A 26,496-nucleotide genomic window follows, 5' to 3' on the forward strand; every position below is an offset into this window, starting at 1 on the left:
TTCTACACTTGCACTTACACTTCGACCGGTTATCAGCTGGGCCGATTATTGGATCCAGTATTCAGGATTTTTCTGATTATTGGGTCTGAGTCAGTGTTTTTTCTTTTTTTTCTGACTGCCAATGGAATGATTTAATTTAGAATGATGGTGCAATATTTAAAGTAACTAGTAGCCATAGTTATTCAATAAATGTAATGGAGTAAAAGTACTCAGTTACATTCCATCACTGTGAGTAACTCTTAACTGATGAGCAGTCATTTTAATACGGACTGCGATTATTGTTCGTGACAGCTGCTTACAGCTCATTTATTCTTAAATTACTACAAACCACAAATCTTTGTTTTAGAAAAAAAAAAGAAGAAGAAAATTACAGCGACGCGCCGGAAGCGGAAATGAGCTGTAGTGTGGTTAATGACGTCATGACGGCTCCGGTCTCTAATGGCTGAACAACAACAACTGTCGGCGAGTGACAAACTTTCTCAAACTTCTACTGAGTCGTAAGAAAGTTGGCGACAGCGCATCATTTCGACTGTATAACAATTTACGAGTTATTGTTTATTTTTTTTTAACCGTAATTACAAATGTGGAATTACTGATGGATCCGAGATATGACATACCGCGGAGGGCCGCCGGTGGCGGCGGGGGCTCCGCGAACTCGTCCCCCGCTCTGGGGGCTCAGTCGCGCCGCAGGAAGATGCCTCCCAGACCCGCTGATTTTAAACTACAAATTATCATTATCGGCTCCCGCGGGGTTGGTAAAACCAGCCTCATGGAGAGATTCACCGACGACACTTTCTGCGAAGCGTGCAAATCGACCGTAGGTGAGGACAGGAGACTTGTTTTTGTCAACTTTTTATTGACAGCATTTAGCAGGGCTCCGTCTACTTACTGGAAGATAGTGACTCTAACTACACTAGCTGGATGCTATAAACACATTGTCTCCTAACCTGACTGTGTAATGGGACTGAACAGAGGTTGTACTACTAGCTGTAGCTAGCTTACTTAAGCTAACGGTAACAACAACACTAGCTAACGAAACTTATCCTAGCTATGAGACAAACACAAATTTATGGCTTAGAGTACTGTTTTGGGTGGTTGTTGCAGTTGTTTAGGCTGTTAAAATGAGTTCTAGCAGGGATTTTAGAGCTCAGCACAGTAAGAAAGAGACTTGGTAACTTATTATCTGAATAGCATGGGTCTGCAACAATAAACTTGACACATGCATGTTTCTAGATGTGTCTATATAAAAAACACATAACATATACAAAACATAATTATTTAAACTCATTGATTACTGGTATTTAATTGAAGTCAGTACCTTGTGAGAAATTGCTGTGCCATGACTATAGATGTTTGCATCTTTAAATACAGGACAAGCAAAATATATGGAATTGGATAAACAGTCCTGTGACCAGTACAACAGTCAGCCATCATGTCCAATCCCAAAATAGTCACACACCATCAGCTGATATGGCAGAGCTCCATTTTGTGCTCTGTCATTCCTGTGACACAACTTGACGCTAATATTTTGTTCCTTTCATCACAGAGATCATGGAGGAGACATGTCACTCAAGTCTGGCTGAAAATGTTTTCTGGTGTCACAATTTGTTTTTCACAGCAGACCACTGTGATTGTGCTCAGCTTTCAAAAGCATGACACAGGTGTAAAATGCCTTGTTTTGCAGCTATCATGCAAAGAAACATCCCATTAAATTAAACAACATAACCCCTTTAATACAAAGAAAGAAAGTCTTTTTTTTTAAATGCAGCTTGTTCTGGAGATACTGGTACTTGTACGTGTCGACATTTGTGTTTGTGATTCCGCTCACAGGAGTTGACTTCAAAATCAAGACAGTGGAGCTGAGAGGGAAGAAGATCAGACTTCAGATATGGTGAGTAACTGGGCAGAAGTCTCCAGTTCCTTTATTCCCCTGCCTGGTGCATTTCCTGTGTGTGCCCTATCACCCTGCAGGCTGCTCTAACGATACCTACTGGTGGCTCACTGGGTGCTGGGTAATGGTGAATGCATGTGCAAATAGGATTTCCTGGAAATTACGCCATTGTATGTTTTGGAATGCCAAAACATTTTTTGTCAACCATTAACATGAAGAGTTAATATTAAAAATCTGTGGCTCAGTGGGAATATAACTTTTAACTTCATGTAGAGCAGCACATGATCATACTGACCATGTTGTTGTCTGATATTCTGTACGCTATGTGCCCTCCTGAAGAAGCTCCTTGCTGGCAGTTATAAGATAAATGGCGAGTCAGCCTCGCCATATATGTATGTGTACACCTAAATTAGAATATTTACTGGAAACTACACTATACACTACAAACAAGCCCATGTTTTGAAGTGATTTCTTTTTGCTTTTTCCTGTCTGAATTAATCAGACACACCTGCAGAATTTGGGTTTGTCTTAAAGTACTTAAAAGTAGTAGTAGTTGTCTTGCTTTAATAGACTGTGACTAAGAAGTGACTAATAACGAGGTAAACTAACAGGAATAAATCCACTTTTTGTCACAATACTTGAGATTCTTGCAAATGTTGGTCAATTGTCAACTGTGTAGCGACTGGAGGCATACATTGTTATTGTAGCTTGATCATCAGACTGAATTGCCTTTTTGTTTCACTTCATTATTCTAATATATTATTTGAATTTCAAAAATCAGAAATGTCGGCCCTGATTCAGAGCTCATGAAGCACCAGTGTTATTTCTCAAATAGCCCACCAGTTACAGAGAGGATGTAATTTCAGTACTTTGATTCTATTATGCCTCTACTTGTGTCTTGTGACTCTCACTAGGCCTTAACTACATTATGAGAACATCTGGTACTTTTGTCCGACAATTAAAGAAATGAGTAACACACCACAAATGACATTGAGGAAGCTTTCTTTTGAGTATGACTGCATTGATTGTGTGTGACGGTGCTTGGCTTAAATGTGGGACTCCACTGCTTATTTCATTACCTGTCCATTTCACTAACACCCCCTCCCACCTCGACGTCACCTCTGCCCTTCACCCCGTCCCGTTTTATCCCCGTTCCTCTGCCCGTTCTCGACCTGCCCTTTCGGGGTGACCGTCCTTTCTGTGTCTCATCTCTCATGTTGAACCGCTCACATCAAGCTCCATCAATTGCCACGCCCGGCCTTACCTAACCCTGCCACTGTGCTGCTGTGTCTCTGTCCGCTCTTCTGCTCATAAGCCTGACTGTGACTCACATGGGGAACAGGGAGAGACTAGCTGGCTGAAGGTACAGTAACACATTTCACTGTGAGTGGAGCTCAAACTACTGTTAACCCACAATCAGATGTTTTAGCTGAATCATAGCATAGCCTAAAATGAATCCACTCATCCATTTAGAAATTAGAAATGTTCACCTCTACATTATTATAGTGAAGCGTTAATTTCCTGAATGCTTATGCAACTAATATGAGTTTTTATCCCGATCTGCCATAAAATCTTGTATTGTCCCATTCCTAATTACAACTGTGTTTTCCTATGTTGTCTTTCATTATCTGTTAATACAACAGCACATGTGACCACAGATACATTATTAAATGCCTATATCAGCTTACAACTACATTATATTGTCTTATAAACCATTCTTAAAATGTTATAATGCTTATAGATATGGGGGTTAAAGTCGGGGGTATGAGTTACCAATCGTTTTATATCTGTTCATGGGGCGTAATCTTAAATTGTAGATGTCTCATTTTGGAACAGAAATCTTAAAAATCTGTATTTGTTTTAGCTACTGTAGATACCAGAGTATAATGTGGATACCAGATTTAGCCCACACAGTGCTTTAAAATGAATGATGTACATACTAACTAAAGAAATGTGAAATTCTTTGAATGTTTGTTATTGATAAATTACATTGAATTAATTAAAACTGATTCTTCCCTCTTTTGTTGTTTGATCTTAGTTTTTCCTTAAAATATTGTTCTATTAGTCATAGTCATCGTTAATGATTGAAATATGCCTCGGATCAAATCGACCAATCAGCTGTTAGGTATTCCGAAGGGTCTCTGTGACCCTGCACTGACTGTGCAGAGTTTTAATTACTTTGGGTTTCATTAATTTCGTCCAGGGACACTGCTGGCCAGGAGAGGTTCAACAGCATCACATCAGCCTACTACAGAAGTGCCAAGGGAATAGTGCTAGTCTATGACATCACAAAGCAGGAGACCTTTGACGACCTGCCCAAGTGGATGAAAATGATAGACAAGGTGAAAAAACCCTCACACTGCTGAATTTTTTTTTTTGGTCTCATGGATAAAATTTGACTTTCTGTGTTGTCCTTGTGTTCTCCTGTGTGTGTTATAAATCAACCCTTTTTCTTGTTGAGTGACAAAGCAATTCCTTGGTTTCTGCCATGAATCTTGCAGCCATACCTCCTCTGACATTCACCTTTCACTTGTACCTCTGTCTTTACTCACTAGCTCTGGTAGCAGTTACATGAGCTAGAGTGCTAGAGGTTAATTAAGGTGTCCTTTTGCAGAAATGCGTAGCCTAACAGGTACTAGGTTTTAGAGTTTAAAAACTCTGATAATGATATGTTAGCTGAAATGAATTTTTGTTGTGAACTTTAGTCCCAAGTGGCTTGAAATGATTCATTTTGTAGGATGTTTTATATGTGATTACTCCTCACACTGCATCAGCCATTTAAAAAAAAAAAAGTGTTTTCATTAATATTAAATATTCTTTGTTTGTCCCACCTTAGCGGAAGTGGATTAAACAGTGAAACAAATTCTGTCCTCACAGTATCTCACTGCAGCTTTACAGAAGAAAGTGAGAATTATTTGTAACGTTGCTAAATCACACTGTGTAAAATAGTCCACAAGCCCAGAATGTTTTTATTTATTTTTTTAGAATAACAACCTCACTATCCAATTTTTGTGAAGTCTCCCTTTAATTGCTGCACTGATGAACAAGTTTTCATCGTGACAGTATGCTGAACAGATTTCATTACAATAATCTGCTTTGACTTTTATTAAAAGGGAGGCTGATGATGTCCTGACCTTTTTCCTGTCTGCTTTCTGTTTTGTGTCAGTACGCCTCAGAGGAAGCAGAGCTCCTCCTGGTCGGGAACAAGCTGGACTGTGAGACTGATCGTATCATCTCCAGACAGCAGGGAGAGAGAGTACGTTCAACACACAAATGCTCCCATTTAACTTCACGTCACCAAACCACATGTTCAGTTCCTATGAATCAGAGCAGATCAAAGTATCTACAAGAAAATGCACAAACGGAAGATATGTTGATGTGTGAGAAGAACAAATAGACAGTGAAAAAAATCAAAAAACAAAAATGTGAAAAATGCAGAATTTAGAATTGATAGATACTTTCAGTGTGTCAGCGGATTGTCTTCAAACATGGACTCTGTGTACATTAGAGACACACTGACTTCCTCCTCCAGACACATTTGTGTTGCTAAGCAGCATGCGTATCAAAAAACTGCATTAAATCTAGAGGAGAGATTTTTTCATAAAGTTTCCAGTTGTTGACTGACTTTGTCTTGTGTTGTGCAGCTGAATTTCCGCTCCCATGGAGTGATTCAGTTGTTCTTTGCCGACACTGAGGTCATTTTACTCTGTTTGTGTTACAGTTTGCATCTCGAATAAGTGGAATGCGCTTCTGCGAAGCTAGTGCCAAGGATAATTTCAATGTTGACGAGATCTTCCTGAAGCTTGTGGATGACATCCTTAGCAAGGTTGGTGTGTTTCCAGTAGAGCCTCACCAAAACCTTTTGTTTTTAGGTTGATATTGACATAAATATTTGAAAGTTTAAAAAATCTGATAAGGATATATAAGTTGATGTTTGTTTTTTTACATAAAACATGACTGACATTTAAAATTGATATAATTGATTGAAAAAAAAAAACTTTGAAGTGCCTGCTGGACAAACTATTTCTAATTTTTTTTTTTTTTAACCCTTATGTAACCAGAAAGAAGTCTCATTAAGATTAAAAATCTCTTTTTACACAGTTGAAGACTGATAAACAAACATAATTAAAGTAAGGCAAAGACTAATTATGTAAAGGAGACACTGTTTCTTAATTACTGCAAACATATCTTTCGCATTTCTGTGCTGCAGTTTCTTGTCACTCATCGGCCAATATTTGTGGCTATGTTGATTTAAACTTGATAAGTTAACATCAACTGAGAATATTGGCTAACTGGTTTGTTTATTGCTCTTTTGTTACCAGCGCTGTTACCTTTCTTTTTATGGGGATTTGGTCATTTTAATGCCAGGGCTCACCTTGTCATGTGCAAAACAAGTACCCCATTTTAAAGCTTTCTTCTTCTGCTCTTCTTTCCTTTAAGAATTTTGTTTTTGTGTTTCTTTTCACAGTCTTTCTCTTTTACATAAAACTTACACAGACAAAGGAATATAATCGACGCTGTGATTCTTTTGCTCCTTAAAACTTTATTCCCTGTTATCTTACATTTTCTACAAATTGAGGGTTATTCAGCCGTTGCACTCAATAAGTCACTGTGTATATAATCTGAAACATACTGCCTAAAATTAGATGGTGTTCTCTGACTTGTCCTTTTATCCTGATCCAACAGATGCCTCTGGAGGTTCCCAACAAGGAGCTTTCCAACAGCGTCCTGTCTCTGCAGCCTGAACCGGAAGTGCCTCCGGAGTTGCCGCCTCCCCGCATGCGCTGTTGCTGAGAGTCGGACTGGTCCCCCATCCCACACACACACACACACACACACACACACACACACACACACACACACACACACTCTCACTCTCACACACTCAGCTCACACGTGCAGAGTACCAACTTTACCACCAGGGTGCAGCAAACAGCAGCAGTTTGAAGCTATTGACTGCTGATTTAAGATGCATGGACTCTCTTAACAACCAGTATTATCTTCCCCCGATTCGCAACTGTACACTACATTATGTACCACAGCAACACTTCGGCCTGGTGAATCACCCACTTCCTACCACCCTTCTGTCTACACTCGACCCCAGACTACCTCATTCCTCGGACCGTATGGCTAGCTGTGCCCCGCAGGTGCCTTCGAGGTAGAGAGCCCTCTGATAGCAGTTGCACATTTATATTGGAGGGGGATTATCGAGGGGCTTGTTCTCTTCCTTTTAGTCCGCACACATACTGTACACTAAGTTTGATATTGTGTTGAGTTTCCCCGACGGTCTCTGCATCATCTAGCTTCCAGAAAAGGGATAACAATATCTCACATCTCTACAGTTCAGTTTAAAATTCCTGGTGTTGGTACAGTAGTTTTATATTCTTCTAAATAGGTATTATTATCAAGCGACAAGTTGACTTGAGGTAAACAAAAGCACATGATGTAAATACGGTGTGTTGCTGTAACGACTGGACAAGGTGCAGATTTCTGTAGCCAGCAGGAGGTGGTTGCGTGGTGGTGATCATATCAGTTTGTATTCCTTCGCCTTAAGGTGTAAAAGTGGCTGGAACGGCTCATTTCACTTGTGTATAAATTGTAACGTTTTGCACTACAATCCATCTTATCTAGTTAAGCTGACAAGAGGAAAAAGAAACTTGTAGTTTTTAGCGCTAGTGAAGATCGATGTTGCCTCCTCGGTAGTGGCCTCTCTGAAATCTTCCACGCCCTGATGAAGTGATGCAAGGAGAGATGGGTAATGTAGTCTTTGAGGGATTTCACAGGGGCATTCTCCATGTGTGTTTCTGGCTTTTTAGAGGAAATAGAGACATTAAATAGCTAGTACACACACCCACACACACATGGTTTTAGCCTTTGTTTTGGTTTTGTTACTAATATTGCAAAGTGTTTTGTTTTTGATGTTTTTCCTTTGGATTCAGATACAACTTCAAGAAGAATGTTTGAGTTTCTCTTTTTGGGGACAAGTGCAGGAAGGTTTGTTTTGTATTTGAATGACTCAGGAAACCTTGATCGGCTCATTTTGACAGGCTTTTATTGCAGACTTGATTTATTTAGAGTTTCATAACAAAAAGATAAACATCTTCATAAAGATACTAGTTGATTTTTTAGAGGAGGGCAGCCGTTTTGAATTTATAATTTGGCCGTTTGGTGATATCCCATCGCTTGCACATTAAAAACAAATTAGGCTGTGCATGTTAAGCCCTCCTGTGTTCATAGACATTAATAGTCATTTAATTCTTCCGTCTTTTTTGTTAAATTAATGCAATATTAGCAAATGTAGCACTGTGAGTGTCTCTGTTTTGTTTTGTCATGTTGAAGTAAAAGTCTGAAGTTGAGGAAGGATGAGCCCGTTCAAGGACCTGATTTAAAATGACTTAAACTGACCCGCTATTGGTTTTTTTGTTGTTTTTTTTTGTTGAGGTTTTATGTTACTGTCAAGCTTTTGTGGACTTAAAATGGCACATTATGTATTCTAACAAATGAATAGTTTCATACCAAAACATAAACAGTTGAAAATAAGAGATCTTTGTGAACGAAAAAATCACCGACATACAAGCACATCTCGCAATAAGATCATCAACCAGCAGACGACAAACTCCCCGCAGGCTCATCCCTTGTGCGTTGATATTGTTTTCTTTGGAATCAAACTTTTCATTTGTCCCCCGCTGACTTTTAGCATTTGGCACTAACCCTGAGGTCTTTGTTTTAATAGCCAAGCCTTATACTACTCAGTGTTTTAAATATACATTTTAAAACGATAAATGCTTTTATTTGAAATGTGTATCCTTTAAGATGGAAGACTGTACTTTGTATTAAACCTGTTACTATAAGTCTTTGAAAAGTTTTGGCATGTTTAAAGCAAATTTGTGGTATTTATAACTTGTGGCATTCTTGAACTAATGAAATGCAATTAAAGATATCTATATTTATTACCAGATGATGGTCTCGGTTTCATAGTGTTGTGGTGTGTGTCTTTACCGAGGGGATGATCTGAGGGGTATAAGAAGAGACTTTATTGATCCCTCACTGGGGTAATTCATATGTTATAGCAGCTTACAGATTGGGTGAAAGATAAGAAAATTGAAAGATAAAAGCAAAGCATAGATAGAATAAAATACTACTGTAAATACAAATAGACTATACATATTCACTTTTCACATACAAATATGACCATGGTGGCCAATTTGCAAAGGATAATTGCATTTGGAATTGTAACACACAGTGTGCAGTATAAGAAGTATAATAAGAATAAATAATTTCACAGAGCAAACAGAACAATCCAACAAAATATGAGTTTGAGAGCAAAACTTTCCAAACTGCAATCAGAAAATGTTTTATTGCAGATCGCAATTTTCTGACTTTTCTGAAGTTTTAAATACACAAACAAACGTTTTGGACTTTCAGATGAAACTTTAGGATTTGCAAACAAAAGTTTGTGATTCACATTAATACATTTTGAATCACAAATATATTTTACTTGCAATAAAACATTCTTCTCATTGTGTTTTTGATAGTTTTTCTCTCAAATCTATTCTGTTTGACTGCCAAAATGACAATTTTCTCAATTTTAATGCATTTTTTTCATTGAATTTTTCAGTAGATGTGTTTTTACTTCAGATTGGGGTCTTGGGGATGAAACCACTAATTTGAGGATCTGATTTCTGAGATTGATTTATAAGATTTTCCATACATAGAGCTGAGTAATAGTATCTCTTGAATCCATCTCTCCACCTCATGTGAAGGTGTTCAGCAGCCAATAGTGTGTGTGTCATTAGGGCATGCGCACCAAAGCGTGTCAGACCTGGTCCCAGAGAAAACAAGGGGTGTGCTTGGGCGCTTGTGAGGCTGGAGCGCATGCGCCCCGCAGAAAATCACGGGCGTCGAGCCTCACACCGCAGCGATTGCAGATCTTACATGTCAGATAGGAGGGAGTGGGAAGGGGGTGCGAGACACGGGGGCCCCGACAGTCACAGCCCGGTGTAACAGAGGGATGGAGACCCGATCTGCGGAGGAGGAAGAGGGCTGACTCTTTTCTTCCCAACTTGAGCCTTACGAGCCCTGTCTGCAGATGCAACCTGTCTGTCATCCCATCCGTCCCAGTAATCCCTTTTTTTATTGCAGTGTTTCCTCCAGAGGGGACTACAATGACAACCTGGTGAATGCAGACGAGATGGAGTAAAACATCTTAGCCCGACGCAGGATGCGCATCCCCAACCCGACAAGGAAGAAGGTAGAGAGAGCTGGCTGTTTTTCTGGTGTCGCATGTCAGAGATTTTCCGCGGTGTTGTGGATTGATCGTTTCCTTCATCGCCCCCCTGCTGCCGGTGTCGGTGTATAATGGAGAGCTCCAATGGCTCTGGCAGCGACACCAAACCGCAGAACCACCAGTTGGAGAAGAAGAGGCTGAACCGAGCTCCTTCCCCGGCCAGACCTTTCCTCAAGGATGTGCACTCCCGCTCCACCAAACCACCTGCCATCGTACCCAAATCCCCCAAACTCAACAAGCAGCAGCAGTCTGCCTCACTGCCCTCCTTGGCCCATCCGAACCGCAACTCCAGGCGCAACACAACCGGGTCCAAGGAGAAACTAGCCACCGCAAAAAGTCACGCCAAGTCTTCTGTGGCGAAAAAGCCCCTAAAGGTGCCCCAGCATGCAGCAGCCGAGCCCAAAGCCGCCAGCATCAAACCGGACAGCACCAGCAGTCCCGTCCTCACCAAGAGCAAGAAGGGGAAACTAGCCTCGGGGTCCCCGGGCCCTCTCAGCCATGGATCCCCGATCCGGGTACCGACCGGAGCGCCTCTCGGCCGGGTCAGCCAGACCGACAGCAGCTCAGACCTGTCAGACTGCCCGTCCGAGCCGCTGTCGGACGAGCAGAGGCTGGCACCGGCCGCTAGCAGCGACGCCGAGTCTGGTACCGGCTCCAGTGACCGGGATCAGCTGGGAGCAGATAATCCGCTGCGGGCAGAGGCGACCGGAGCGGCTGCTGATGCTCCGCTGCGCACAACAGAGGCTTCCAGCGCCAAGGGAAGCATGTCTCAGGCTCAGCCAGCTCCGGGGGCGCACGGAGAGAAACACAAGCAGGAGAAACCTTCATCAAGCGCACAATTCAGACTGCCAGGTACCAAGGATGTGACCGAGGAGGACCTGCTGCGGGAGGTTGAAGATTTGAGATCTGAAAACGACTACCTCAAGGTATGGCCGTGTTATCTCAACAAGTTACAGTCGTTTCTACTATGCGTATTTGTTGCTGAGCACCCAGTTCAAAACTACATTTAAAAAACACCACATTTATCAGCAGGCTCTTGTAATCTCTCATCCAGAAGCAGCTGTTCCCCAGACAGGACTGGGATCTGTCTCTTTGCAGGACAGTCCCGCTTTCAGTCCCCAACATCACCTGTTTTTTTAAAGTGTCCTTGAGCAACTTGCACCTGCTCACTAATTAAATGCATAATCTGAATGTATAATTTATTGCAATCTGAACGCTTTTCCTCTAATGCCCAGCTGTCAACCCCATGAAGTCCCTCTGTCGATTCTCCATCCATCATGTCGTCTTTTTAACCTTCCCATGGCTTCCCCCGTGGATCTGACCTTTATTGATGGGACTTTTATTGGTAGTGGCTTCACCCCGGTGTGTGCTTAGACTTTTAGTGTGCTATGTTGTTGCTGTCAAGTCTATTTTGACAGAAAGACTCAACATTTTGTCCCCCCTCTGTTGCATCTGGGACACGGAGAGTAACATGGTCTCCATGAACACATTGTCCTGAGGGATGCACAGTAGTTTCTAATCAGTGTCCTCTTCATTTTTCACCTATTGCACAAGGATCCTGTTTGAAGATACCATGCAGGATCCCCCTCCCCCCCTTCTTTAAGTAGGCTATCCCCATAAGTTGGGGAGGGGAGGCAAACGGATAATGCGGCAAATAGTCTTGCAGTTTTTCTTTCTTTTCTTTTTTTTATCGGATGGCAGACAGGTTTATTTGTATGTTACTCTGAGTATTATTTCAAACTTGATCACGCATGTCTGTGTCTCTCTCTCTGGCTCGCTGGAAAACACAAGAGAGTTAATCAGCTTTGCTGGCTCTGGCTGTAATGGCTTTATCCCACAGGACTTGATAACAGTCAGATGTCCCATGTGTGTTGGGTTCAAGCACCCTCCTGCACGGCTGTCAGTCTGCCAGCTGGGACTCTGAGGTGGACTCCTCCACCTCCCCCACCCTCCAGGCCCCAAAATGTATGGGAGTACCCATCAGTGTCTCCTCTGCTGCTCAGAGAAAAACATGTTTACCATGCTTATTCTATTTTTGCTTCATCTGATTTATATTCTAGATTATATATTCATCTGTTTTTGCTGCTTCTGATTGCATGAAGAGGAGAGCGAGATAAAAAGAGGTTGTGAGGGGGATTTCATCCTGTGTACTGTCTCTACATAATTGGGTCAAGAAACTGTTTTCTGGGGCTGAAACTAACAATTATTTTCAAATATTCTGATAATCAATGATTCAGTTTGAGTCATCAGTCAGGAAAAAGTTTGAAACATTTTCTGCCAGATTCTCAAATGTTAAGTTTTTCTCCTTTTCTCTATTTAATATAACTTTAAATTGAATATCTGTTGGTTTCGGGACTTTTGGTTAGACAAAACAAAACATTTGTCACTCTCAGATTTCGGTGCTTGTAAGAGGCATCTTCATCATTTTTATTGAAGAAACAATTCGATTAATCAAGAAATTAATAGATTAATAGCTGCAGCCATAATTGTTTTCATTAATGATTAATCTACCAAATTCTTTTCAATCAAAAAGGTAATGTCATGGTCTGTAATTTGTCAGAAAATTATGAAAAAAGACTATTGAAAGTTCCCACAGCCCAGGGTGTCGCCTTCAAACTGATTGTTTTCCTAAAACAAAATAGTCCTAAACTCCAAAGTCTGACCGAAATATCGGTTGGCTGATATTAGTGGCCGATATCGGCCTACCACAGATATATCAGTATCAGCATATATCTTGTCTGATAAGTGTTTGGTTTTTTTTTTTTTTTTAGATTATAATGCAGAAGAAGATGCTTGGGTAATTTTTGATTATTAAATTCCATGTAAGTTTACTGTTTCAGTGCGCTGGTGTCATTTTAGATAATTAAGTTTATTGTGCGTCTGTAAAAAATATATCCTACCTTCATTACTTATCTTTGTCACAAGTAGTCCCCCACATTTGAGGGATCATTTCAAAAATGTGTGTATATCGGCCGATATATCGACATCGGTTGGGCTCTAAACTCAAAGACAATTTGGTTTCCCATCACAAAAAACGTAGAAAAGCTGCAAAACTTCTATTTTCAGAAGCTGGAAGGTTTTTAGCATTTTTAGTTGAAAAAAAAAAAGAAAACATTGTTGCTGCCAGAATATTCCCTCAAACAAGTAAGGGATTGATAGACTTACCCCTTAACTTCTAATGATTTTTAAAAGCCTGGGTCCACAGCTTAGAAGTTAATTATTGATGAGCTGATCGAGAGTGCATTTATTATAGATCTTAAGCTTCTGATTATAAACCAGAGCCCGACCGATACTGGATTTTTTGGACCGATGCCGATATTAGGAAGTAAAGAAATTCCAATGTGGATATATCAGGTACATTTTCTTGTAATATATACATAAACGCACTTTTTTTTTTGCAATGATCCCTAAAATGTAATCATCAAACACTCCAAAATGACATCAGTGCACTGAAACAATAAAACTCACTGGGGAATAATTGTTATATCTGCAAGCATCTTTTTCTACATGATGTTTTGTTAAAAATGACATCAGAAAAGCTTTACACAGAGATCGATATATATTTGTGATAGGCCAATATTGTCCGATAATAGGTCAGGCTTTATTATAAACTTCACAACATATATTTTGATAAGCCATTAAGTGTTTGAGGACTTGCTGCTTTTCCTTGTCATTTGATAACAAATTAATTATCTTTGAGTTTTGGACTGTTGGATGGTAAAAAAGTCATCAACTAAGAGATCGATGATTAAAGTAATCATTCGTCGTGCTGTAAATGGAGATAGGCTTCTGGAACAAAAATATAAATTTTCTAATTATTGACCGCAGCTGCTCAGTGAAGATCTCCACAGTTAACACCCTTAAAGAGCTGACTAAGTACTGGTGATGACTCGGTGTTCACGCTCTCATAAACATCAGTGAGATCCTCTGAATGTACCTGCTCCCAGGACGCTGCTCAGCCTCTGGCTCTGCTTTTAACCTGGCCATCGATTAGGCCGACCCTGTGCGAGGTCATTAGCTCCTTCCTCCGGGGCCCTCCTCACATAACAATGGGCTCTGTGCTTTTCCAAATGAGGATAGATTTACTTTTCCTTAATTGACACACTCCTTCCTTCAGTATTGTCTTTTCATCAGCTGCCAGTCAAACCCCTGGAATATCTGTCCCAGGGGAAATCTACTGAGCACACTGATTCCTCAGGATGGAGGCGAACTTTTACCCCCGAGGTTACCGAACAAACCATCGTAGTACTACAGATAAATCTTCGTCTTTTAACCTCTATTCAAGCCTGCGCTGTTTCATGTTGGTAGAGATGGGGAAGATGAATGCATCCAATCCAAGAGATAAGATGCTTAGAGGCCAGCTAGTAATGTTACATCACCAGCACTGAGAGTACTTGCATTACTGGAACTCATATGTAATCATATCAAAGCATTAGCATAATCTACAAAGGTATATTATATTTCATCTTCTTTATAAAAGCTTTATGCCTGAAACGCCTAAAAATTCTTTGAATTTATGTTGTTGAATTGAAAAATGTAAGTCCCTCTGTTATTATTGAAAATGTGTAGATCAGCATGTGATATGCCAAGTTTGGTACAAATGTCAGCCTTGGACATCAACCTTGGTCGTCAGAAAACAGAAAACATAAAAGTACTTACTGCTGTTTGCAAAGCAAAATGAAAACGTTAAAACGGAGTGAACATGGAGTGAGCACTATTTGCAGCTCAGCGTTCTACTTCAGTAAATGCCAACTTTCATTGGTGTAAAAAAAGGAAAATCTAAACTTGTTGGCACTAATGTTGGATATCAACCTTCTGATCCATTATCATAGTGTGGAAGTGGTACTGAACCCAAGTTTGAGGCTCTGTATTCCTGTGTGCTCTCTCAGGATGAAGTGGACGAGCTGCGGGCGGAGATGGAGGAGATGCGAGACAGCTACCTGGAGGAGGAGGTGTACCAGCTGCAGGAGCTGCGGAGGGAACTGGACCGCTCCAACAAGAACTGCCGCATCCTGCAGTACCGCCTGCGAAAGGCAGAGCAGAAGAGCCTGCGGGTCGCACAGACCGGCCACGTGGACGGAGAGCTGCTCCGGAGTCTGGAGCAGGACCTCAAGGTCAGTGTCAGATTTTTTAGATTTTACAATTTTCACACCAGGTTATTACAAGTATTTCCACAGAATTGTATCATCGCCACTTGCTAAAGCTTAAAACTGAATCTTTAAGCTCTTCACTGAACCCAGACTAATGAAATATGGATTCTTAACTGGATTAGAAGTTTGAGAAAGTAGTGACTTTTTCATTCAGACTGTTATAGGGCAGCAACTAACAACTACTTTCATGATCGATTTATCTGTTGAAGGTTTTTTGGATTTATCCTTTACTCTATAAAAATGTATAAAACAAGTACCTCATTAGGGATGAGAATTGATAAGATGTTGTTGACATCAACGACATTATCGATTCTACTTATCGGTCAGATTCTTCCTCGTTTTCATAACAGAACAACAGAACTGTTGACGACATCAGGGCTAATCACTAGAACACAGTGTAGAAACAGAGGAGAAAAAGTCACGCATTCCTCTCTGCCATGACTCCTTCTTGTTGCAAGTTTCCAGCAGAGTAGACTTTGCACTAGCATGTCTTTGACGTCACATGCCTGCATAAACTGAAGGAACTGATTACATTCGGCCAGACAATTTGGAGCTGGTTCTAGATTACCATCCCTTGTCCTGATGCTGTCAAATGTCTTATTCTAGCTGATCATCGGCCCAAAACTTAAAGATGTTTAGTTCACTAATCATCTCAGCTCCACACTGTTTAAATGTATCGGTCAAATCAGCTGTGGATGACAGGATTGTGCATCGATTTAGTGATTTTTAACACAGATATATGCTTGATATGTCAGTCTATCCCTGGTTTGTATGTACAATCAGCTCCATACATGTTTGGACAGTGACACCACTTTCGGCTCTGTACATGGACGGCCCAACACAATGGATTTGCTTTCAGTGCAGACCTTTAAGGGTATTGACACCAATATTGCGTGAACTGTGCAGGAATTACAACCATTTATATACACCCCACATTTCAGGGCTCCACAGGGAATTGGACAAATTAAAGCTGAAAGTCTGAACTGAAAACACACACTAACTGTTTTCTTTTAAATCCATTGTGGTGGTGAACAGAACCAAAAGAACAAATGCTTTCCTCATACTTATGGAGCTGACTCTATGTTTGTTGGTCTGTAGATGTGAGCCCTTATATGTATGTATGTATGGTGTATTCTGTGTATTAAAGGCACATATTATAAAATATTCATGTACCCATGTTGTATTACCTGTTTTGTGTGTGTTTGTTCTGTCGCTGTGATCTCAGGTGGCCAAAGACGTGTCGGTGCGTTTGCACAACGAGCTGGAGAGCGTGGAGGACAAACGCAGCCGGGCCGAGGACGAGAACGAGCTGCTCAGACAGAAGATCATCGAGGTGGAGATTTCCAAACAGGCGCTGCACAACGAGCTGGAGAGGACCAAAGAGGTGAGGGGATAATTGTGAAAACGCTTTTTAGTACGCTGCAGCTCACTGGAAGACATTTGCTTTCATGCGAAAAAGAGCTGTTATGTTTCCTGGCTCAGCTGTGATAAAGCAGACGACTGGCTTTTGCGGGGAAGGGGGCGAGATACGTGTCATACAGACGCCACCTCTGGCACTTGTCTATTTAAAATGCTTTAAGTGCTTTGGCCCCTCTCTCTCGCATGTAAACGAGGGGAAATCTCAGTTAATGTGAGTCTATTGCAGATCAATGGCAATCACAGGCCTGATCAGCAGGGTCACTGCACTGAATTAATTTCATCAATCACACAGACGCTCTGTGACGGCCGTTTCAAAACAATCGCTTTGTGGAACGATGCACAGACCGTCTGAGTGACTTCAGGCTACATGCATGGTATTTTTAAAACAACTAAATGAAGATGTCCTTATTCACGGCTGAATTCTGGTAGAAAAGTTGCAGAAGAAATAAAGGTGAGTTAGGTGCATTCAAACCTTGAAGCTCATGAGTGCTTCAAGAATACTAGAAAGCTACAGTTCTGCTGAATACTGTCTGAGGTTGCTACCACCACTCTGCCTCATAGCTGAAGTGTGTTAACAAGGTAACCTCCAGGTTCCCATAAACGTCTCTCTGGAAAGGAAGTTCAACAGCTTCTTCAGCCAAGAGTATTTCTTCCTGATTATCAGCGCAGAGTCAAAGCTCATATAAGTGTTGTGTTCATTTTAGCTAGCTTCCTGTCCATTGTGCAGTTAGCGGTCCTCTCCCTCCTCTCTACATCACCACACTTGCACGACTCCTTTCTTTTTTGCAGGCAGCTCTCTTCGCCTCTTTCTTTTCTTCAAGCGGTTTTTCATCACTTGGCCTGTTTGGTAGTATAAGCCGTCACAGGGAGCACTGGAATTGGTAGCTTTCCCTGTTCTGCCCGATCAGACAGGACCGCCTCTTTATTGGATAAAGTAGGCAGGGATACCCGAACATTTCTTTTCTCTTTTACAGGAGGAGGAGAGACATGGGTTACTGACCAAACACTCTATAACAGTGATTACTGTTGGATTAAAGAGCTACTTAACACTGATTTAAATATGAAAATAACACTTACAGCAGATTTTGCATGCTTACAGCTCGCATGCTGCTTTGGGAGACGTCAACAAGAAGCGTACAGTCATAAAGTTAGCCACAGGATACACCTGAGCCTTAATTTCAGCCCTGTTTGTAGACGTTTTGATTAATCTTCACCTACCAGTGTAACTATAATGTACAGACACACTTCAAATACATTTTTTTTTTAATCAGTTAAAAAATTTCTGCTTGATATGTTAGCATTAGAATCTCAGATAAATGTATTGTGAGGTACTGATGGTATTTGCACCCGTTTTGCTAACGTACAGAATTCAGACTTTTCTCTATGGACTTTTGCATGACGCTACTCTCACGTTGATCAGTGGGCAGAGTATTTGCTTTGATAGCAGTGAAGGAAGGTTCCTCTCACAGGTAATAAGATGAGCGGAGGCTGTTCTCAGTGGGTTCAGCTGCTTTGACTAATCGATTCTGACAACAGCAGGTAACACACCGTCTGGCAATGAAGAGAAAGTAGGCTAATACCAGACCAGTCAGTATGGAGATGTGACTTTCCTCTTGGCAACCGTGTCTGTTTTTATCACGTGTGCTGCTGGTTTGATTCCCAACTCGAGCCGCAGTGACTCTTAATGACCTCTGCTCCTCTGCACTGGTTGCAAGTCTATATTCTGAAACAGTTTATGAGCTTACCTATCATTTTGTTTTTGAAGGCAACTCATCAGCCTCAGATGGAGCTGTATGTGCTCATATGAAGACAGAAAATCCATGTCAAGTGTAGATGTGCTAATGCAGCATATGCAAATTCCAGCTTTTGTTGTCATAGCTTGACGCTGGTAAACTCTTGGAAGGAAATGACAGACGAGCAGTAAGATGACGAGTTATTTGCTGGTTCCAGACCCTTAATTCTGAGCAGTGCTGCGATACATAGAAACAGGATGACACAGACTCTGTTGTACACAGGGAAACAGGAGAGGGAGGCTCTGACAGCGGCTGCTCCAAATGATTGCAGATTTTTTTGTGTTCCCCCGAGGTTTGTCCCAGAAAAATACAAGCCGTCTCTGGATCTGCACTTCTGCATCATGTGACCACATGCCCCCACCCCCCATTCCTTACCAGAGGTGTGCATTTACAATGCAGCGCCCCAATATTTTCATTTTTGCGCGGAATCCACGTTTTTTTGGTCCAGTTAATCACCATGTACTCATTTTGAAATCCCGTGAAATTCATAAAGCACAGCAAGGTAGCCCATTTATCCTTTTACTGTTGATAGCAGAGGGGTGATAAGAGTATTTACATACACTTAGTCAGGGATGAATTTAAATAGATGAATCTAAGAATTTGCCCTTTGCTTTTGCAGTCACAGAGATAAATCTCAGTGACAGAGCAGAGAGGAGGAGCACGCTTTACTGATAAGAATGTGGTTCAACTGGACTGAAAGGTTGTTTCTTCCCCTTCCTGCTTTAATTAGATCTTGTACATTTTGACCCAGGTGTAATGTAACACAGTGAAAATCTTCCGCTCACCTTTTGTTTTTTTACTTCCTTAATTCCCACAGTGGCACCGTGGCTCCAGACTAAAATGCATGTTGTATCTTTACTTTGTTATCATCTATAAGTTAGTTAAAAGTATGAGCACCAAAAGTGCTTCAGTGCATTTGTTTAATATAAACTTGTTGAGTTGTCACATCAAGCTGCAATTTACTCTTTAAAGGAACAGTTCACCCACAATTCAGTCCTGATCTCCCCACCACTATGCCAATGGATAGTCGGGTGAAGTTTTGTAGTCCACAGAAAATTTCTGGAGCTTCACAGCAAAAAGCATTCATGTTTTAAAACGTTAAAAATGGAACAAGAAGCCCAAAACCTAAAATGGCTCCACACAGCTCGTCTGCCGTGATGCAAGTCTCTGAAAGCCTCAAGATCTGAAATTTAGACCCATTTTTTAAGCTGAAATCAAGGGTGTAATTAACATCTTCTCAAATCATTTTGGAAAATGGAAAGGAAATTGTTCCCTTAACTGTTTCTCTGAGTCCTGTCTGTGTTGAGCTGTTAACTCTCTTCAAGGGCATCAGTTTGTGTTGAAAAGTGGTGGGGACATAAAGGCTCAGATGAGAAAAAAAACTTTTAAATAGTCCTCAACATGTGTGTTTGTAGGCAGTGTAATGAGGTGATTGTATAAGGTCGGCGTAAACAGTCACAGCGGGAAAACAAATTGCTTAACGGTGTATCAACATTAATTTCTTCTCATTTCTTAATTAACATTTCTTGATGCTAACTATTTTTAACTAATTATGCTTTTAAAAAGAGATGGGGGCAGAATTGGTCCTTCAAAAAGTGGTTTGAACTTGTCCCCAGCGTCCTCAGTGTAAATGACACCTATGGCTCCATGTGCTCTGTTAGCTGTGAGCTATTAGCTGTTAACAGCTAACATCAAACCAGCGCTCCTCCTGCTGATTTATTGTTCACAATATAGCATTATCAGGAAAAGTATAGGGTGTTTCCCTGGTCAATAGTGAGATTTCAGATTTTAACACCTTTTATTTTTCGTAGGTCTCTGCTGTGTAGCCAGTGACAGTAATTGTGGTAACAGCATGAGAAGACGCACTCTGTTGTAGAAAGAGATAGTAACTCATATATAAATACAAAAATCCCTTTTGTCCTGAAGGCTTCCTGGGGAAGATCTCGTCTCAGGACGACGGGATGCCATGAGTCCTGAGCCATGCGTGGCACCTGTGTCTTCTTCCATTTAGTTTTTTAAATGATCTTCTGCAGTCGTTTCATCACTAAAGTTAAGTGGTAACACACTTTCTAGAATACAAACAAGTTTCTTCAGTTAATTTTCCTGTCACACTTTCTCACCACAGTGTTAAAAGGGCAGCTGCCCTCAGACGTCTGGGCATCTCTGGCCTTTAAATCCCATCTCCTCCTGTCCCTGTGCCTGCTCTCTTCTCTCAGAGGCTACACGGTGTGACTCTGGCCCAGAGATTGGCACCCCTGCATGGATTAATCCAACAAGAAGGCCTGTTATAAAACAGCATGGCGTGTTTCAGCACCCTGATGGGAGGGGACAGAGAGAGAGAGAAAGACAAAGAGGCAGAGAGGCAGAGAATGGCTGTAATCAGATGGCTGTAGGCCCTGTTTGCCTGCGATACGACCACAGCTCCCCGGCTCACAGACCTGATATTATTAAACAGTTTAGGAGGGCTGGTTGACAGGACCCTCTGTTGTTACTGTATTGGCTTGAAGAGCAAATTGCTGCTGCTGCCTTTGTGTGGTCAGTAAGCAGGCGAACAGCGATTGGTGGAGAGATTTTTCATCCCTCATGACATTTGAAGAAAGGCCTGCTGATACGTGTAATGAAATGGAACTAATGAAACGTCAACGTGCATAACAGGAGCATCAGGTGATTTATTAGGTGCTCTCTGTCCCCAGTGTGATAAGTTCATCTTTCATTACAATAATCCGTCGTGCTGTTCTTTTCCTCCTCAGTGAGTATCAGATATGTCTCGTGTCAGATTTGTTGACATGCAGAAGAATTGACTTGACATCAGATCTCCGGAGGACAGAACAGCAAAAAGAAAGCGTAAATCTACATATGGAGGTGTAGCTGTATTTTATTGTGCTAACTCGTGTAAACACCACACTCTGATCATACTACCACAAATATGCTTCTCTTTGCTGTAGGTGTCATTACATTATGATATATGATATAGATACTCTCATTTGCTGACACTCAAAACATGGATTAATTCAAGGGGGTGTGTGGTATGTAGCAGCGCAGACAGCTTTCAAAGGGACTATTTCTTTGGTAAAAAAGTAGTTCCATTGAAAACTGCAAGGTCTGCAGATTATTGAACAACGGGGACTCATATTTTAATGGAACTTTTTAATTGCCATTTTCTTTGTAGGTACCACAAACAAAATTCCACTCACCTCCATTTTTTTGGCGTGTAGGCAGAAATCAGAAATCAGATTAACAATAATAATAATAATAATTTTAGCGTAAAGACTGGCAATAATGAGACTGACATCTGTACAAAGATAGCACATTTTGCCTTAGAGCAGCTGTAGTGGGATGTAACCATCCTCTAAACATTTAAACACCAACCTAACACTGTTGTGTGTGTGTGTTGTGTTGTAGTCAGCGAGTCAGTATTGAGTATTGGCAGTATTTGCATTTTTTTTCCCACACATGTAAAAATAGGAATCGAGGGTATCTCCTGGAGTCTTTTGTTGTTTTGTTTCACGACTACAAAGGAACGAGTGGGGAATGCCTGAATTCTTAATAAGTCCCATCAACGGCGTCTGAGCGAGAGTCACTGCAGACATCGTTTGATTCATGTCACATCAGCTGCCTCGTGCTCCTTCTTTCTCCCAAGATCTCAGCAGAAGAGATGTCGGCTTTGAAGAATCTCCTGATTCTCATATCTGCTTCTTCTTCATATTTCTCCTCTCCTCTGCTGTGGTTCCCTGTCGGAGGAGTGTGAGGGAATCTCATTGACCTAGTTAATATCTTGTGTCTGACTCCGCCAATGGGAAGGAGAGCAGCAGGAGGAGAGGAGAAGCGCAGGGACTCTGCTGTAAGTGGAAATCTGCTGCAGTGACACGCGTCCATATAAAGCTTATCATCACACAGTGGCTGCTCAATTTCTCCATTTACATAATTGGCAGCAGAAGGTGTTTACTTATAAAATATTATTATCATTATTATTATTATTCAAGAAATCACTGAAATTAAAAGTTTAGAAGGTCAGACCTGTGCTGTAAACATGAGGCAGTCCCTGATTCCTGATATGAGTAATATCTCAAATTTAATGATATTTGAAATAAGTTGAACCTTTTTGGTGTGTTGTAAAGCATTGTGGAAGCAATGACATTGTTACCCTAAAGGCAAACTATCTGCGACACAAAGCAAATAGGGAAATCATCAATTCTGCATGAAACCCTGAAGTGATGTGTTATAATTCTGAAGCGCTGCCCTTTGAAGTTTAAAACCCTTGAAAAATGAAATTCCTCTTCCATATGAACATGCCTGGCAAGTGTTTCGATTTACACAAGTATCAAAGCTGCCACTTTGTAATCATAAAACGTCCTGAAGCATTCACTGACACTTAAAAAGCATTTCAAAACACATCTGAAGTCATCTTAGATGCAATCTTCTGGAATCTTGAGACTCTTATTTCATGTTTGATTTTGATTCAAAGCACCAGTTATGTATCAAAGATGGCAACCATTTTAATTTTTTAGTAATCCAGTCAGGATCTTAAAGTAGTAAAATTGTGAGAACATGTTAAATTACAGTCAATTTATCCTGAGGTTTTTTGAGATTAAATCATGGTTTCTGTTTCCAGCCATGACTTCAGAGCTGCTGGGACCTTTTAACGTCCCTATGTGGTGATTGGACAATTATGACATGCAGGTATTACTGTGTTCCCCTTTTAAGTTTAGCATTTTAGCTTAGGTATTCGTAAGCAAAAACAACCGCAACATTACGACAATTACAGTCAAAAACAGACATTTAACTGCTTCACATCATCAACAATAAAGAATATAAATATACCAAAATGCAAGTAACACACACCTTATATCAAAGGATTTGTTTCACAGAGCTATACTGAAGGTTATAAAAGGATCTCTGGTGATCCTCTATATCTCCATCCTGATGCTAACAACTCATATTCACCATAGGGAGGGTGTGATCCTTCTGACATACTGGGTTGTTGTTGACCCACAGTATCGCTCGACAATCTTACTGAGTCTATTCTTGTTAACTCTTTTAAGTTGCTCTCTCTCATCTTCTTTTCTTACTTCTGCTTATGTTTATGTTTAAACCTCAGGACAGTTTTCCTAATTTCCTTCTGTGTAACTTGTACCTACCTACTAGCTTGCAAAAATTTGCAAATTCACGCAAAAAACATCCAACTGAGGGTGATCTCATCAGTTTTAAAGCTATTTTGATTATTAATGCACAATAATATTGGCATGCTTTTGCTATTGGCCAATAAGGCTTTAAAATGAAATGTCTTCTTTGGCCAAAACTGAACATTTCTGCCAATAAGATGACGCTTGAATTTGACAAAGTAGTTTTTCTTCTTCTTCTTTTGACCAGTGACTTTGTACATTTTGAAAAGGATTATATGTCTGCATCTATCAGTGAGACATCACGATAAGAGTAGGCATAATAATATGTTCATTTCACTACAGGAGACTAGATATTCTCTGCTATTAGATGGGGAAAAAATATGTGCGTATATCGGTATCAGGAATCAGCCGAAATGAGTTGGACAACATAGGATATTGGCAAAAATCCAGTATTGTGCATCCCTGATTCTGACCAAAGTGAATGAATGATTGTATGTTATGGCAATCTATCCAATAAATATCAACCCCATTGTGTCGATCAACGAAAAGTCAGGATATCGCCAAGTCAGTAGGATTCATCATCTCAGAATCATTCAAGTCTGTACAGACTGTCATGGCAACCCGTCCAATAGTTGTTAATATATCAAACTGGACTAATTTTGAGGACCAAAAAACAGACAAATAGACTGACTGCCATGTTGCTAGCATGTCTATAAACCTACCTCATCATCCTACAGTGCACTGCTCAGCTTAACCTAGATCTGAAACGGCAGAACATAGACAGAGCCCAAGGTTGGTTTCTCGGATGCTTCTCTTTTCCACTGTAACAAATGGTATTAGCAGTTATATTTAGGGAGGCTGACAGCAGCTTGGCAGGCTGTAAGTCAGACTGAGTCATTGTGTTTCTCACCTCTCCTCCAAACACTACGAACAGACAGGCCACCAGAAAAAGTGGAGCTCCAGATAGTCTGTTGGGGGCCATAGCCTTGAGTGAAATACAGTCCTCAACAAAACAAGTTTTCACTTTGCAGAGAGTGGGCAGGTGTCGGCTTTGATCATAGATATGCAGCTGAGTTATATACTGTATGAGGAAGGATTTTGGAATCACTTGTAGGCTGTGTCACAAATGGGGGGAAGATGAAGTGCTATTATTGATATTTCTAATTTAACCATGGATCAAATGAAAGTGTGTGTAATGTGAAAGGGGTCACCTGAAGGCACAGAGAATTGTGACTCTACTCTTTTAAATGGCAAAAAGACAAAGTTAGGAACTTACTGATGAACATAATGGAGCATTTTGCAGCCAAAAAAAATTCTCAGGAGTTGGTGGAGTGACTATAATTCAGCAGGTGGACAGAAATCTGGCTTTAAATAGCCATTTTTTGCTAACAAATGTAAGTATTATACTGTATGTCAAGGCTGCATGTCTGTCAGCGTTTTCTGGAGTTCTTCTGCCTCTAATGACCAAAAAAATCAACAAATGCAGTTTTATGTTTCTCATAGAGGTTAGTTAAATAATAACTAATATTTTCCTTTTTAATGAGACATGTTATGCTCATTTTCAGGTTCATACTACTACAATTGGTTTATAAGCTTCAATGCTTAAAAAACTAATCAGTTTTCTCATTCTGTCCAGTTCTGCAGCACTGTATTACCCCCTCTGTCTGAAACACTCTGATTTAGTACCTGTCTCTTTAAGGCCCCTCCTCCTGAATACCCAGTCTCCTCTGATTGGTCAGCTCACACATACCTGACACGCCACCACCGTTAACAACAACAGAGCAGCTGTGCTAAGTTAATGTCACGTTCCAAACTAGCCACTAGGCATAAATTATGCAAATGTGTGACATGGTGACATAGTGTGATGTCATGAAGACACAGAATTAGAGGCGGGACTACTGACGAGGCGTTTCAGGAGCAGTGTTTTCTGTGGGAGAGAGGAGCTTCTGTCCTGCGGACTTTGGCCTTTTTAACCTTTCAAGATCTTTTACATGCACAAGAACCTATAGTAAACTTTCTGTTGGTTGGCTACACGGTTAATCAACCAGTCGGTTAATCTCTTTTTAAAAGCGTTGTATTTTAGATGCATTGGTGACTGAGAACTAACAGCAGCACTAACTCCCATTTCTCATTCGGTCACATGTTCAGTGTCAGCCCACAGCTCTCTGTGTTAGAAACTGAGTGTACCCCTGTTTATAGATGGGACGACAGGGTGTGTGTGGAGTCAGTGAGGTCCGCTGTAGTCTGATGGACTAACAGAGTTCATCTGATGTGGCAGGGGTCACCGACTGTCTGAGTCACTGAGGGTTGTCACCATTTTTTGGCCAGCAGCAGCAGTGTGATGCAGGGCTGCGTCAACAGAGATGTGAAGTAGAAGGGAGTAGAGGATCCTACAGGCTGTCAAGTTCAGAAGAATATGATCCTTTTTCATAAAAAAATACATCAGACAAAGAGTCAGGGAGGGTATCAAGCCTCAAAACTTTTTTTGGTACACTAGCATTCATTTGGAGTTGTTTCTGGCCAATGTTCACCTTCTTTTTGCTGTGTTTTTGGTCTCCCCCAGCTCCTAAGGGGAAATATCTGGCTCTTTAACTGCTCAATGATTCGCCACGTTCATCAGCTAGTTTCCAAACTTTGTCATTTGGGCGTTGGACATGTAGTGTACAGTGTTTTTTTTTGTGGAAATAGCTGCTTGCTCCAGCTGGAAATGAGTTTGATGCAATAGCGAGAGTGAACCAAAACAGCATTTTTTAGCCAAAACAGATGAGCTGAAAGACGCTAAAAGGCTCCATAGAGCTGAGGGAGTGCAGAGCTGGTGATCAACACACCACAT

The 26,496-nt window shown here is 40.9% G+C and overlaps 2 protein-coding genes across 2 annotated transcripts in view; both read left to right on the plus strand.

The window, feature by feature from the left end:
• Positions 1-419: 419 nt before the first annotated feature.
• rab12 (RAB12, member RAS oncogene family) lies at positions 420-8,849 on the plus strand. The gene is made up of 6 exons (XM_073491896.1): positions 420-821; positions 1,831-1,891; positions 4,095-4,233; positions 5,058-5,147; positions 5,613-5,717; positions 6,578-8,849. Exons 1-6 carry the CDS (start codon positions 596-598, stop codon positions 6,683-6,685), a joined length of 729 nt encoding a protein of 242 aa, XP_073347997.1. The 5' UTR covers positions 420-595; the 3' UTR covers positions 6,686-8,849.
• Positions 8,850-15,079: 6,230 nt separating this feature from the next.
• The window catches only part of mtcl1 (microtubule crosslinking factor 1), a 68,133-nt gene continuing 56,716 nt past the window's right edge, over positions 15,080-26,496 (plus strand). The window contains exons 1-2 of the mRNA XM_073491763.1: positions 15,080-15,292; positions 16,554-16,712. Coding sequence (XP_073347864.1) covers positions 15,095-15,292; positions 16,554-16,712 — 357 coding nt within the window. The 5' untranslated portion in view covers positions 15,080-15,094. The remainder of the gene's footprint in view (positions 15,293-16,553; positions 16,713-26,496) is intronic.

Source organism: Pagrus major, chromosome 21 (assembly GCF_040436345.1).
Source record: "Pagrus major chromosome 21, Pma_NU_1.0".
NCBI classification, from domain to species: Eukaryota; Metazoa; Chordata; class Actinopteri; order Spariformes; family Sparidae; genus Pagrus; species Pagrus major.